The 15,707-nt window shown below is 43.6% G+C and overlaps 1 protein-coding gene across 1 annotated transcript in view; it reads right to left on the bottom strand.

The window, feature by feature from the left end:
- GAD2 (glutamate decarboxylase 2) overlaps nucleotides 1-15,707 on the bottom strand; it is a 41,315-nt gene that overhangs the window by 20,297 nt on the left and 5,311 nt on the right. Inside the window, exons 5-7 of the mRNA XM_075746379.1 lie at nucleotides 13,724-13,814; nucleotides 12,771-12,883; nucleotides 8,704-8,819 (exon numbers count right to left, since the gene is read on the bottom strand). Coding sequence (XP_075602494.1) covers nucleotides 8,704-8,819; nucleotides 12,771-12,883; nucleotides 13,724-13,814 — 320 coding nt within the window. The remainder of the gene's footprint in view (nucleotides 1-8,703; nucleotides 8,820-12,770; nucleotides 12,884-13,723; nucleotides 13,815-15,707) is intronic.

The raw sequence follows: 15,707 nt of genomic DNA, 5'->3' as shown, positions 1-15,707 counted from the left end.
AGCAGAGAGCTGATGGGGAAGAGATGGACACAACAGTTCCACACGTCTGCTTCACTTAAAGGCTGTGAAGTCCATGGGATTTCACTGCATACTTAAGGGCTCCCTTCATAATGAACGCTTTGAGAAATTAAAATCAATTCTAAATCAACTTTATGAAAGGGAGAAGAAGAATAGAACGTCAACGCATACCTTCAACTTAGTAAGTAAAAAAACCCTCGTGTTTTAAAAATCACTTGGGGGATAATTATTAACAATCCTGGCTGCTGTGGTTAAGGTTGCGTAAGTTTCCACTCACTCCAAACTCTTTTTTCATATGCTTGTATCTCATTATTTTGGCTGAAATGCCTCGTGTTTTCATGATGCCCACAGAGTTTTTCAATGTTCAGACATTCTGAAGAAGTCAGATTGCTCTCTTAAGCCATTATTCACTGATGATACATGGACAATTTGAAAATACTTCTTCAAGTAAATGATATTTTTCATGCTATGTTAACTTTTTTTTAATGCAGCGGGTTGGTATAGCTCTCCCCTGTGGGGCATGGCTGCAGTATACCAACAATATATCCTGAGCAGCCACTGACCACGTTGCCTAGACCTAAAATCAGCTTTCAAGGCCGTGGAACAGCAAACCATCCCAGCCCCTGAACTAAGCACATTCTGAAATGGAAGTATATGTGCATCGGACCGACTTTCGCACAAGCTGATGATCAAATGAAAAGCATACCCGTGCGCTTAGATGAGCAGCAAGGGACTCATGCCTGTGCTTAAGTGTTTTGCTGAATAGACCAGGTTCATTGCAGCTAGCCTAATCAGGTTTAAGTCGTCAAGTAGGTTCCTTTTGCAGTCTGGGGGGGAGAGGCACCTCCAGGGAAGGATTCATCCAGCACGAGGGTTGCTGGTTTGGAGTGGGCACGGAATGACATCAGGTGAGGAGATTTCTACCCCTTCCACAAAGCCCTGTGATACCTGCTGTCTGTGAGAGTGGGAAGTATACGTCACCTGCAGGCACCAGCACTCTGGAAACTGGCAGACATTTGATTTTAACATGCTGTTATTGTCTAATCTATTGAAACCACAGGTGAGTGGTATGCTCAGATTAGATATGGAGCTTACCCTGCTGTTTTTCTAGTTGGAGTCAACGGTGCTAGGAAGCATTTATACATTGAACATCACAGGCCTGGTCAGCCATCACACTGGCATTTTTCATGCCACATTCTTTATTTCATGAAACTGAATTTTTGAACGAATGCATTTCCACAAGCTTCATCAGCTTCACTAAAGTCAGTGGACTTTTCCCAAGTACAAATGCACAGCAGATTAAGGCCTGGACTGTGACCAATCCACAAACCTCTACACATGGAAGATACTGAAGTGTCTTCGCAGCCTTGGGGGTCTCCCTGAGCCCCATGGCGCAGCAGTGCAACTTGATGAGAGCAGGGAGGAGGAGAGGCCACGAGGAGGCTACGGGCATCAGGAGGCTTATAAAAAATTCCCGAGTTTAGGAAGATATCTTTGAACTTTGCAAAAATTGAAGCATAGCTAGGATATTGCCAGCATAATGACAGTCCATTGATACGCTATGTGAAGCTAGAATTGAATTTATATACTTAAAAAAAATACAATCTCTTTTTTTATTCATGTTTACACAAACTGGTGTGCACATACTGGGTAGTGTAATATATAAATACAGGTAGAGATGTAGGAGTGAAAAGTCACAGATGTATTTCACTGGTTTTTGAGCAATGACATTGCATTGATGAATTCTGCTCCTTATTCCATACTAGTTAAAATAGATTTACTACTGTAATTTGTTTTTCTAATAGAAAATAGAACTATTCAAAATGCCTTAAAAAAGAAAACACAGATTTGAATGGTTTACTATGAGGAAGAAAATTAAGCCCATGTGCTCAAAGGCATCCACTGGAAAACGGCCAAGCTCAGCTGTCTCATTGAGAAGTCTCATGGCACTGCTGAAACAGTATTGGGGAAAAAATGAATGTAGCGCTGATAGCTCGGTTGCCCGAAGGCTTTTTACAGACTGAAGAGAATTCAGTGGTCAGGAACCAAAACAGGTTTAGGGATAAATTGGGAAGAAATACAGAAGTCTGTGCACAGAAGGGCAAATGCAATTACAATTTCTAAACAAACTCTATGAAAATTTTCAGTCTGTGTATACAGTCACAGATCTATGACTGCTGTTATGTTTTTGCGTCTCAGGGCAGTACCAGAGGAATTACTCCAACTGCCTGAGAGGTTCTAAAAAAGCCAGAATGAAAGTGAAAATGGAAAAAAATATAGTTTTAAGAGCAAGAAAACTTTCCTAATTACGACGAATATTAAACTTTGTTTTAATATTCCTGGGATGGTGCTGAAAATTTGGTTGCCTGTGTAAGATAAAGGTAGACATAGAAAAACATAAAAGTCAAAGAGAAGGAAAGGTTTGCTGAAATAAGCCTGGTTAGACAGAACTACCGACAGATTCAGCTGGGTTAATGGGGAAGAACGACATTAATTGTGACCCCTTTGGGAATACGGTGGCTACAGACTGTTTGGCCACGCCAGGAAATGAGCTTGAACACCATCTTTCACGACACAGCGATGCAGGAGTTGCGCAGATTTGAAGTCTTAGGGTGGGAGAACCAGGGTCAAAAGGGGAGGACAGGGCAGCCTGCCTGATGCCAGTCCTGAAGGAAAAACCAGGCTAGGGGCAGCTGGCAGGACCAGAGTTTCACCAGTGTCCCCTGCTTGCCAGAGACAGGACAGGCAGGTGGGAGTGGGCTGTCACAGCGGCTTTCACCCTCCCTCCCCTTGTGTGGTGCTGCGCTGCAAAAGGGCGCATGGAAGACTGCAAATACATCCCCGACAGAGAGGAACATCAATTTGTCTCTGAAAAGAAATGTGGTCAAAATTCAATGGTGAAGGAGAAGGCATAAAGTATTAGTTATTATCAGTGATAAAAAAGCATATTATTAGTCAGGAGAAGAGAAAAAATGGTAATCTTGAGCCAGGGGAATCTTCCCTTTGTCTAAAATTTCAAATGCTGTTAGGAATAAGTTTGTTTGCCTGATGTAGCCATTTTTTCATAGTAAGCTTTGTAAAGTAAAAACACATTGGAAATTTATTACAGATGCAATAATGACTAGGCCTTTTCCAAAAAGGAAAAATTAGAATAATTTAAAATGTTATGATGCTGAAAAGTATGGCATTATTATCTCAAATGAACAGTGCTTCAATATACAGATGCTTCTACTTTTATAGCTTGCTAAATTAATTGCTCCTAATCTGGCATGGCTGAAGCTGTCAGGAAGAACCATCCTAATGCCGTGAGGCCCAGAGGCCATGGCTGGTTTTTCAGATTGCAGTTTCTCCCTCTTCACATAAATCCAGAGTGGCACAAGCTTTGCGGAGGGAGCTCATCAGGACTGAGTTCCCAAATGCCGAGCAAGCCGAGCCATCCAGCAGCCGAAACCTCTCCAAGGTCTACCAGTTTGGTCGCTGGCACCCCAGTGCTCTGCAGACCTGGACCCCCAGCCTCACCCCATCAGCCACACGCCAGCAAAGCAGGCACATATGCCGTCCTCTCCATCTCCCCTGGACTTTAAATGATGTCGGATCCCTGGATGTGTGGGCTGGGCTACTTCTCTCTTAATTTTAATCATCTAAAAATGTGTGTCTGGTCTAGGCTTGCTGTCTGGGCTCCCTCAATAGCGGGGAAGAAAAGATACCTCCAGAAGGCACCTCATCCCTGAGGCTTTGGCATCCATTTTAGAGTAGGATGAGCTGTCTTCTGCAGATCTCGCTCTCTTTTTATTGGCTATAAAAAGTGCATAGACTAACTCAGATTAAATTTTACACTTTAGCTGATTAAAGTTAAGTGACATGAATCCTATCTTTAATGTCTCATTGAAGCTATAGCTTTTCCTTCAATTATCTACAAAAAGAGTATACCGTGTCCCGTCACATTTTTAAATACACTGTAATGATATATATGTTTGCTGTTGTTTCCTTTAGCTACTGCTATTCAATTTTTAAGCTTGTATGTTAATGTCAGGGGAGAAATGAATATATTAATGTTTCTGCACAACGTACTAATATCTCCTTCTTTTGTATTTTTGAAATATATAACTTCATACTGATTTTCTTATCCAGCAAGACTCACAACTTGTTTTTTTCCAGTGCGGAGAGTTTTACAGCATTATCTGTGGATAAGAAACATTGCACTGAATTCAGGAGGATCCTGTGGCAATGTAAAAGTCATGACATATCGACCAGATGAAGGATTAGACACAAATGACAAATGTCTCCTTTGCGACAGGCTGAAATGAAAACACTCCCTACTTTGTATGCTTAGAAGTATAATTTACAGTTTCATAATTTATGCCACCAAATAGAAAACATGATCTCCAGATTCCTCAAATCTTTCCCTGGAAGCACCACCACACAGGTCACCCCCTGGACTGCTTCTCACAGGTGCCAGTCCTGGAAACTGCCTCTGGAGTCGCCTGGCTAGAGGGCAATGCTACGTGCCACGAAGTGGAGGGACTAGAGATCAGCTTTTCATTCTGCACAGAAACCAACCCAAAATCTTCCACAGGCTGTGTGAAATAGAGGTCTGTCGAGCTGTCTGCTTTGAGACAGAAGTCACTTTTTAATTTTCTTCTGTCTCAGAGCCAAGAACCTCTGTTTTATGTTTCAGAAACTGTTCAGACAAAAACTCTGCCAAAGCCACTCTTCTCCCCTAGCTATTGGTGTAATTTGCTGTATTCCCTGCAAGCAATGGGGCTTGTCCACGAGGGGAAATCAGCGTACAAGAAGCTGAAGTGGTGATTTATTGCAAACTGCCTCCTGCGATCCAACTGATGTACGGACGCTGTGTGTGCGATGGCTGTGAGGGTGCTCCCCTACCACCGCAGACAAGCCACCTCTCACAGACACCCCCAGTGCCCCCCCAGAACATCAAGTCCCTCTGCGTATGTCCAGCTGCCTACAATGCTGACGCCTTATACCTGGGCTGCCAACAGACCTTCCCTTCAGAGTCAGCGGCTGATGGAGCCGTACTCCCAGTGAAGCCTCGGGCAGGAGCCGCTTCCCCCCGAGAGCAGTGCAGATGGGGGGATGCCAGAGGCAGAGACACCCTCTGTGGGCTCCCCTGGCTCTTTAACTGGGTGAACTGCCAGTTCTTACGCTGTGGTTCCTCTTCCAAAACTAAGACAGTTGTATTGCTATTTCCCTGGTGAGCACCTAACAAGGCGTTCCTCCTTGCAGCAGCTGCTAAAGGGGGTGGGAAATTAGAAAAGCTGATGTGGACTACATGAGCACAGTCTTGCTGGGTTGGAGAATAGCAGAGATTAAGAAATCTCTGTGTCTTTCCGATTATACTCAGCTTTTTTTCATTCCCTGAACTGTGCATTCAGTCTGTATAGCCCCCAATTAAACATTTGGTCCATGTAAAAGCTGCAACTCTCTTCAGCTATTTTTACACTATCAAATAAAAAGGCCAAGGACTGTATTGTAATCTGAATCTAACTAGTCCTCTACAGCTAAACTTTTCCGCTCTGCACCCTGTTCCTCCTCTGAGTACAATGACCTCGTCCTTTGGCCTGCTAGGGGCGATCCCTGCTCCATGCTATTCCCAGCGACTGCTGGGTGCTAAGACAGTGCTAGTTGGCCGGGTCAAAATCACACAGGTAATGGGTTAAAATTCAATAGGACTTGCCTTATAGACAAATGGATCAATGAAAATATTCTGAGAAGGCAGCTCTCCCTTCCAGCTGCTTTCCCCACACTGAAAAAGGGATGTGCTCAGCTGAACACTCAGCAGCCTGAAGTTGATGCACTGGGACACAGGAGGAAGCTTTCGTCTTAGATTTTTCATTGTGTTTGAAACGATAAACTAAAATAGCTTTTTACAACTGGCATCCATCACTTTTACCTCTCTGAGTCAAGGTCTCTTGCATCACGTGCAGTCCAGAACAGCTGCCCTGAAGGACATCACTGCTCCTGCACCAGTGCAGATGGATGAACCACTGATGATGCACTGGTGAATACAGTGGGTTGAATTAAGTCCTGTGCAAGTGCATCTCAGTGAAATTATACCTGGAGATCGACCTAAGCAGACATAGTGTACTTCACCATCACTGGTGAAACAGAAATAAACAGAAGCAGAGTGAGAGATAAGTCATGGTCCTACTGAACAGCTTGGGGAAGATCCACTTACTGGAAACATGCACAGTCAGAATAGTCACACAATCTATTTTAGGCACCTCATGTAGGTTGCCTATCAGGAGGCTGATCTGTGTGTATGGTCAATGCACAGAAGTAGGTGAATCCCTCCCAAAGGTGATTTAGAACATATAAATTAAGGAATATTTAGGTTCCTAATTTGGATGCTCCGAGTTTCCCTCCAGAGGTGCCTCTCTTCACTCACTGTGCACAGAGTGAGGCTCCTAATTTAGGAACATGACGCACTCCTAAATTAGGAGGGGAATTATTTAGGAGCTGGGAATTACTCCTCCCTTCCCTTCTCCCCCATTGGCAGCTGAACATATCATGGGATCAGACTGAGTCCAGATTCTGATTACAGTAATACTGGTGGCAATTGTGGAGTAACTTCATTCATTTATATTAATGGAAGCTCTAGATTGGTAGAAATTAAAATAGAGTCTGGTCTGTGATGCTGAAATTCTTGTCTGAGAATTGCTGATATTGGAATCTTTGATGCTGACTGAAAATTTCAAGACAAAAATCTCCAAGTTTCTAAACACATACAATGACTTTAAGCTTTGTTTACTATCATGCCACATGTGCAGAGCATGGGGAAATGGTAGTATCTCATTAACAGACTGTTTGTTCCATGGCCAGTCTTACAAGAGCATCCAAGTGTGGCATAGAGAAACCAGAATCAGACTGAGGAGTCTAAAAGTAAGTAGAAGATCAGCATGACATGCTAAATGAGACAAATGACATTCTCAGATCTTAGTGTTTGTTCAGGTTCTGCATGACATTTCATATCTAAAAAGGGATTGTACTTCTAGGCCTCTCCAATTCCTGTAACCGCCTCTGCTATTTTGAGGGTTAAACCCTAATCCCATATCCTTTGGGCAATTAAGGGTTAAAGGGCTCTGTCTTCATGTATTGTGGTTTCTTAACTTCCCTAGAAGATGTGCCATTACATACTTTATAAAAAACTTGATTGAGGAAGGGACAAAACTGCAATTTCAAGATACTTTTAAAATGTAACAAATTTCAGATGCTATTCTACGGATTCACTAGTATATTTAACTTTGGAATGTTTAATTCGCTAAGGGAACTGCTTCTTCCCTGGCATGAAAACACAAAATTATTAAAGCTCATTTCATTATTTTGAGACTGATAGCACAATTTGGTTCATTGTTTAACATTCCATCACTATGAATACAATGAAATTCTCTAATGATTAATAGGATTTGTTATTTTAAATAATCATGCTGAACCTTATTTGCAAGACTTATTAGGTCTGTAGCTTCCATATGAGTAATGCATTTCTAGCTGTACAACCAACTTTGGAGAGTTGCTACTCATTTGTAAAATATCCTTCTCTCTGACTGCTTTGACGACAATTATTTTGCAACGCAGAGCCCGCAGCTGTGTATTGCATCTCATCCCATCGCCATCAAAGGCATCCTCAGAGGGATTTCCTCCCAGGCTTTTCTGTTTGGTTTTTAGGATACTTTGCTCTTCACACTTGCACAGAATGGAAACAGGTTCTCTGATAAGTCAAAAAAGGCAGCCAGGAGGATGCTGTCACCTAACATGGATGGCATCTTGCTGAGCCCCAGCCATGAAGGAGTCCTTTCTGGCCAAGCCCACACAGCTGGACAGATATTTAGAAGGGTACCATGAAGCCCGAAGAGAGCTCACAGCCCCTCCTGGGTACAACCCTGCCTCTTCCCCTTCCTCCCACACAAGTATTCTCCACTATAAGCTGCAAGCAGGTTGAAATGGCCATAACCCCAAACCAACCCCCCACAATACAGACAGAAATGTGACTTCTGTACGGTTGTTCAAAGAGCAAAACACTGCATTTCTCCCACGAGGACCACTGATTTCTCCTGTGCCCACCTCCCCTCACCTCTTGCACTGCCAGATCCCGTTGGTGCCTGTGACGAACCCCGGTGTGCTGAAGCCTTTGCTCACAGACAGAAACCCACAGCAAAGCCCAGCTCCCCACTGTGCCACTGCTCTGCTGTACACGCACACAGCATTTCCGTACCACTGTCTTCATGTATGTTATCACCCTCCCATTAAATAACAGCAGGAGTGGTTTCAGCTAGAAACATTTTGATTCACGACAATTTTCTGTACCCTCAGAAAGACCCAAACAAAAGACGCTCCAGGCAGAAGGTGCGGGAACCTGATGCTAAGTTTGATGTGATCCTTACCATTCCCATTCACATCGACATTTACACAGACACAAGTGAGAGCTAAAAAATGGCACTAGCTTCTAGATTCTGCTCTCCCTGGGTTTCAGCCACAGAAAAAGCTGTTTTTCAGCACAGCTCATCCCTGTATGTATCAAAAAGTCAGCCTCTTCCCATTTTTTCATTCCCAGTAAAGGAATAACAGAAATGAAGACAGTTGGCTACAAATTCCCATTCACTTATTTTCTTCATCATACAATCATACAAGCAGAAGTAACAGATAGGAAAAAACAGAAACACATACATGTTCTGATGTGAAGGCAACCAGTCTGGGAATAGCTGCCATTCCTTTTTCTTTAACTTCTGGGAACATCTTGAAACGTGCAATCAACATAGCATACATGTTAGATATGGCACCACCTGGAGTCCACAGTAATATACTGTTACTTTTTCTATGCATTGTAATATTATTGCAGAACAAACGACAAGTCTTGCTACAGTTTTTCTAACTCTAATGTTAATATTTCTGCCCAATGGCAGATTATTCTTCCTGATGCTCCTCACAGCTGGGTTGTATAATAACAGGATCTACTACACCCAAATAACAATTTATGCAAACAGTACTGCTGGAAAAAATGATTGGGGTTTCCTTTAATCCTCATTTTTGTTACCATTTCTCCTTTAGTCCCCAATCTTCTCTTTCCATATGCTATCAACACATGATCCCCACTCTGTTCCACCTCCCAAGTGGATGCCACCACAAGGCGACTTCCTAAGGGGCTTCCATGCACAGGCCAAACTGTGCTCTCCCCTCCAAATTAGGGTGGCGTTTCATGCCCCAGCCCTGAGGAAACCCACACAGTGAGTCCTAACAGACACTATCTTCTGGATAACTGGAGTGGGAGGAAGGAAGAGAAAGAAAAAGGGATTATACTAACAAATACCTTTCTTTTTATTTGTCCTCTGATGGGAGCAAGGGGAAACGTTAGACGTCCCTAACACTGGCCTTAAAATCACTGGCATACATTGACTTAAAATACCCATTTAAGACATATTTTACCCACTTCAAGATGGGTATCAGATGACAGCTCTACAGTATTCTGTTCCCATATTTCAAACATCAATGCATAAATTAAAAACAAGCACTTAATTTTTCCTGTTTTGAGATTCTTACAAACTGAGCCTCTGTGTCCACAGTGGAACAATGTTTGGTTATACATTAATGCTGCATGAGCACTATGGGAATATAATGCAGAACCTGCGGCAGAGTCTGAGTACTTTTACATATGTACGCACATAAACACACGCAGAGACATATATACATAAAATCCATCGTTTTATCCTGTATATATACAGATTGATTATATATTGATGTTTATGCACACATATTTATATAAAGCAAAGGTGTATACAGATCATGGGTTTTGGCTTTTAAATGCGCAGGTCAGAGTGCAGCTGAAGTAAAGTTGAACTAATCCAGCTTTCATCCATGTAAAAATGGAGTGAAAAGCACAAGACAGGCACTTCCAGAAGATGGTTCAGCTCATCCTAAGGTAGCTGCTTGTGGTAGGTGGGGTGACTTGCCCTGCTAATGCATCTCCCCCTCTCCCTTGAATATATGGAAGCTGCTGTAACTACCCCAGGACAGACACCCAATGCTTGGGCAGTCAAAGCAAGGTAAGGTAAAACCCACCCGTTAAGCAGGTCAAGGTAGCTCTGCTGAAAGCAGCGACGTTACACCACGTTACACCAGCAGGGTGTATGTACTGGCAAATTTAACATTGTTTTGACTTTTGCAAGATTGGTATTTATCCCAGTGGAGATACATATACTGTTCCACAGCCCACAGAAACTGTGCCCGTCATTTCTAATCAGTGTCCCAGCTCTGCTCTTGCAGTGAGGCTGCCCCTGCTCTGGGCTTTCCCTGACCTCACTGGCCCTCCTGTGAGTCCAAGGGAAAACGCCACGGAAGGATGGCATCGCTGGCATGGAGGTCAGCACAGATCGGGCTTTTTCTTCCCCTTTCAACTGCCTTGAGAGATATGAACATATTTCTACACCTCTTTTTACAAATGACAAAACAAGAAATCGAGAGATTAAGAGGAAACGTTCGGGTACCTGTCCCTAAAAAATGCCTATGATGTCACCTAACGGCTGCTGTTGATGATTTAGGTGACTGAACTAAGGTGTCCAAGTTGAAGAAATTTGGCCTATCTTGTCCAAAGTCATTGGCTCAGTGTCAAAAGAATCAAGAGTGAAACATTAAGTTTCTTCAATACCAGGCTTTCCTATTAGTATTTATTACCTAGCCATTTAACCTTAAGGTTCTTAATAAGCCCACATTCTGCCTTCAATTTTGCAGCTGTGTTTACACCCACAGTTAATTGCAGGCAACAAAACACACCTACAGAATTTGGAGAACCTAATCAGGCCTTTATGCTTTGCATGTATTGATACTGTATATTTCATTCCAGAGAATGCAGAGAGTGAGAACCTTTTGTTCGCAACAGTACGGTCTTCAGCTGAAGCTGTGACAGTTTGAAATGAGAAGACAGAGTAGGGATGACTTTGGTTATTGCCTAAAAAAGCAAAACCTGCACACTGGGTATTGCTGCCTTAAGAGAGTGAATTAGAAAGACACACTTTGCACAAACCAGAAATTGCAGAGAAAGAAAGGAGGAGAGGGGGCAGCACTGCCCACGGCCAGCACAGGTACACGCCTGCCAGAGAGCCCGTCCCCACACAGGTTTCGGCTGGATGAAGTGAGCTCCAGGAGCTGACACACCAGCAACACCCTGGCCCCGCAGGTCAGGCAGGGACCTCTCGGCTGACCCAGGAGGGACGGCAGTTCCTGCTGAGGCATTCATCGCTCCTGACTCGCGCTATCTCAAGCACAGTTTGCCAGACTTGGGCAGATGTGGTGCTTGGGCTGAGCCTTTCACCCCCGCCTGCCGCCCGTGCCCAGCCTCTGCCCACCAGGCCTGCCTGAGCAGCGTTGCTATTGCTCCTCTCCCCTCCTTATGTCCCTGAGCAGCCCAGCAGGACCGTTGCGGCTCAAGCCTGCAAGGTGAGGACCTGAAGATCAGCTGTACTGAGTCAGGCCAGGGACTGGACAATAACCAACCACTGTCCAGTTTCTAAAAAATTTGGCTTAGGTCCTGGGCTCGTGATACACATTTAGATGGCCTCCTGTGTGATGGAGGCCATAGTTTTGGTCAGGACCTCTAAGTGCTACAGTAAAAGCTGTCAGAGCTTTTGCTCTCAGTGCTTTTTTAAATAAGACTCAACAAGAAATAATGTAAATTCTCAACCTTTTCTCCATCTCTGTGGAAAGGCCCAAGACAAAATTCCTGCACCACTTCCCACGTGTGCATTCAGATGTGAGAAGTTGAAGATGAGCCTTGCCTGATCTTCTGCACAGCATGAACTTTATCCTTCATGCCCTTGGAGAGCTGAACATCCTAGGCTGTTATCAGTAAGACCTTTCCTTTGCTCCATAGTCCAAACACTCTCTCCCTCTCCATTAGGTCAATGACCTTTCTTTCCAGAAAGGCTCCTTCCCCACCAGCTATCAGTTTGTTCTCTTTTGACAAGCCAAGATGCTATGCCCAATGTCAATTCTTTCAATTTTTTGCAATTTGGTGACATAGATAGGCCAAAATTTTTAGCAATGAAATTCCCAAGTAAGATAGGAGGTAACAAAGAGTATAAATCAAAAGACTAAGTGGAATGATTAAAAAAAAAAAAAAAAGTCTTAACAATGTAGTGTTTGTCAATGATTTATCGACAGTTAATCATACCCAAGCCTTATTGACTTGCCCTGAAGGAACCAGATATCTGAGCCTTAAGCGCTCATTTTAACTAGCCACCCAAGTACCCCCACCGAGCTCAACAGGCCAGCTCACACATGGAAAGCTAACTGCAATACTGTAATGCTGGCAGGATCTTACCGACTCCACTAAAATTACTTAAAGGGATGCTACGTCCTTCCCTCTTTACTCCAATTTCCCCTGCAGCAATGGAGAGCATTGTTGTGTTTCTTCCCTCCATTATTAATACACTAGTCTTTCTACTTCATGTAATCCATAAAAAGTGGGGGCAAAGCGAAACTGCAAGGCAAATGTCTCTTCTGATTATGTTTCCCATGTGCCATTACAGCTGCTCATAATGCAGTGCAATTTGTTCAAACAGACCCTCATAATCACATCCCTGAAATTCATAAACATGCAATACTTTATCTCAAAGAGGCCACTGGTGGTTATTAGCAAGTGTCCTCTTGAACATGCATATTTAATTATGTTTACTCTTTAACTACAGGGGTTGTCATATAGCATAGTCTGAAAAATAAAGAAAGCTTGAAATATAATGTACCAGGTGAAAATATCCCATCGCCACAGCCCCCTGGCCAGCCAACCATCTCTCTCATTTTCCTTAGTGTGACATATTCCAAAAGTACAAACACTGGAGCAATTTCATAGGTGAACCTGAAATGTAGTAATGTCCACATTTAATGCTTTCATCTACAACACTAACACATCTTTTTCCATTATTACATTACATTATAGCCACAATATACTCTATCTTGCACTGAGTTCTACAAAAGTTTTACAGTATTTTTTACAATCTCTCTTCTGATTTGATGACAAATGTCTACAAAGAGAAATGCTGAGGGTGCTTGAGACTCCATTTCCACCCATTTCAGTGACACAAATCTTGCCCACCTTTTCCAGGCTCAAGGCTTTGCCCTGTATTCAAGATCTGCTGGGCAGGGCCAGACCTTCCCCTTGCAAAAACCTGTGTGCATGCCTGAAGCACACATGTCAGTGGTCCTATTCATAATAACAAGATCGTGCATAAAGCTCAGCAAACGCACAAAAAAGCTTCCTAGTCCCAAAGTGAAAAAAAAACACCCCACACTTTAAATTCTGCACCTCTCTCTTAAAAAAAGCAATGGCTTTAACTGCTCTGAGTATGGATTGTACGTAACCCCTCTACATGAATGCAACTGTTCACTTAGAACACCTTTCATTTTATGTATTTATGCATGCAAAATGGTATTTTTTTTAATGTATATTTTGGAGGGGGCAGGCAGCAAAACCGACATCATATTAGTATGATGGAATTTTACAGAAGACAGCCTACAGGACAATATTGAAAGTCTTCATGTAAATAGCTAAAGCAACCATTTAAAAAGCAGCCAATTGTTTTTCCAGCAACCTTAACATAAAAGTATTCTTTCTTTCATTCAGCTACAGCAGCTAGTATTTTAGAGTGTAACTGTAAAATTATATTAAACGCTATTATGGAAAAAATCTGCTACTTACATATTAGTATTTGCTGCTGATGTCAGCCAGTCTGCTGCCAATCCAACCATGTCCAATCCAGTTGAAAGTTGATTAAAATATCTAGGGTGCCCTGCATAAGATGGAAAATGTTAGCAAAAGGCTGATGACTCTGAATGAAACTATTCAGTACTGAACAGTATATTTACCTCCCGATTTCTATAGAGAAGGAAGTGCTTTCAAGGTACGAAACAAAGCAAACAGCAATAAATAGATTTCTTGGAAAAGGCAGGGTTTCTCTTCTTTCTCATTCCAAACTCAGTAAAATCAGAGCAATTACATTGAACGTAGAACAATTAATTCCAACATTCCCTATTATCCTCTCAATATGCCTTGAAAATTAGCACATCGCTGCCTCACAAAAATAGCTGTTTGCTCCCGTTAGTGTGTCACATGTTGTCACTGAATGTGTTTTTGCCTGGCTAGGTTTGAAAGGCATGCACGAGACACCATCTGAAGAGCTTGCCAGTACATATAACATCAGTGATGAATGGCTAATGATTATAATAGACAGGGCGAAATGAGAAAATGGAACATTTTGGTGACTGCTTTGCACATGACTCAAAGGCTGATGATTGTACGAAGATGGCAGGGAAGGTGGCGGTCCTTGTCGTTTCCTCCCTGTCAGAGTGCAATTACAAATAGCCTGGCTGCTCACAGTTGTGATTTTAAACAAACCCCATGAAAACCAGCACTGCTGCCTGGCCCGGCACAAGAATATACTCCATGAGCTGATAGTTCATTTACCTGGTTAACCTAATTGGCTCCTGTTTTTTTTCTAAAATCCTTTTAGAGATTTTTTTTTTAAAAAACATGCCTAGAGTCATTAAACCCAGGAGCCATTAAAACTCATTTTTTTACTAGTTGCTCCCCGCAAGCCCCTGGTAAGTGGCATAATTACCAATACAAATTATGGATGGTTCACAATTACTTAAATGCCATCTGAATCAAAGGACGGCAGCCTCTGCTAGGAACACACCTGTCCTGACCCACAGACGACACACTGTTATTGCCGTCACGGAAAACAAAAGATAGAGCAAGATGATTGAGGAAATGCAGACCCAGCACCAAGAGAAAACTTATCTTCAGTCTCCGGTGGCCTCTTATCAGGCACGGACACATGGCTGGCAGAACAGCAAGGGGAATTGCTCCCCAGCTCCCACCTTGCAGCACACAAAGGCAGAGGAATCGGGCTGTGCCGGCAGACCGGAGGAGGGGATAAGGGGGGGGGGGGGGGGGCACACATGCAAAATCCAGCTCCCCGCACCCTTAACCTGAGATGAGCCCCACGCTGCTGCCATCCAGTCTGACTGCGTTTTGCACTGAGCCCTCCCCACGAGAGACAGAAACTGCCACTGTCCCCTGGTGCATGCTGCCCAGGACAGGTGGCCAAACCCCGTCAGGCGCCGAGGGATGCTGCTCAGACTCAGCAGGATGAACAGAATCCAGCCCCCCACTCCGTATGCTCTCAGAGTAGGTGGGTGTGGGGCACACATGCACCCTGCCACCGCTGCCAAAGCCACAGCGATCCCACGCCAGGGGCTCTGCCTGCAGAGGACTGCATCTCCCCTGACAATGGGATTTTGAGAGAGATTTCGTATTTATAGCTCAGATTCAATCTCATGGCTAGGCTCCGAGCGGGTTCCCAAATTCCACCAGAAAGCAACAGAAAATTAGGAGCTGAAAGCCTTTGGTGAATCTGGGCCACAGGATGGCTCAAAGAGGTCAGAAAAATCTCTGCTTTGGAAATAAATCCACACTGAAAAGCTGGGGAATAGCAGAATTCATATTTGCAGCTGCAGTGTCTCGGTGGCTCTCCGTCAGCACTGTACCCAGCCTCAGGCGACAGTCCTGTGTCACTGCTTGGTTCTTCCAGGAAACCCTGCAGCACACCTCCTGCTTTGGGAACGCTGTAGGAACAGGGCTCGCTGCACGCAGAGGTCGCAGCAGCCATATCCTAGAGCGA

The sequence above is a fragment of the Balearica regulorum genome, chromosome 2 (assembly GCF_011004875.1).
Source record: "Balearica regulorum gibbericeps isolate bBalReg1 chromosome 2, bBalReg1.pri, whole genome shotgun sequence".
Taxonomy (NCBI): domain Eukaryota; kingdom Metazoa; phylum Chordata; class Aves; order Gruiformes; family Gruidae; genus Balearica; species Balearica regulorum.
This window is presented reverse-complemented; position numbering and strand designations above follow the sequence as displayed.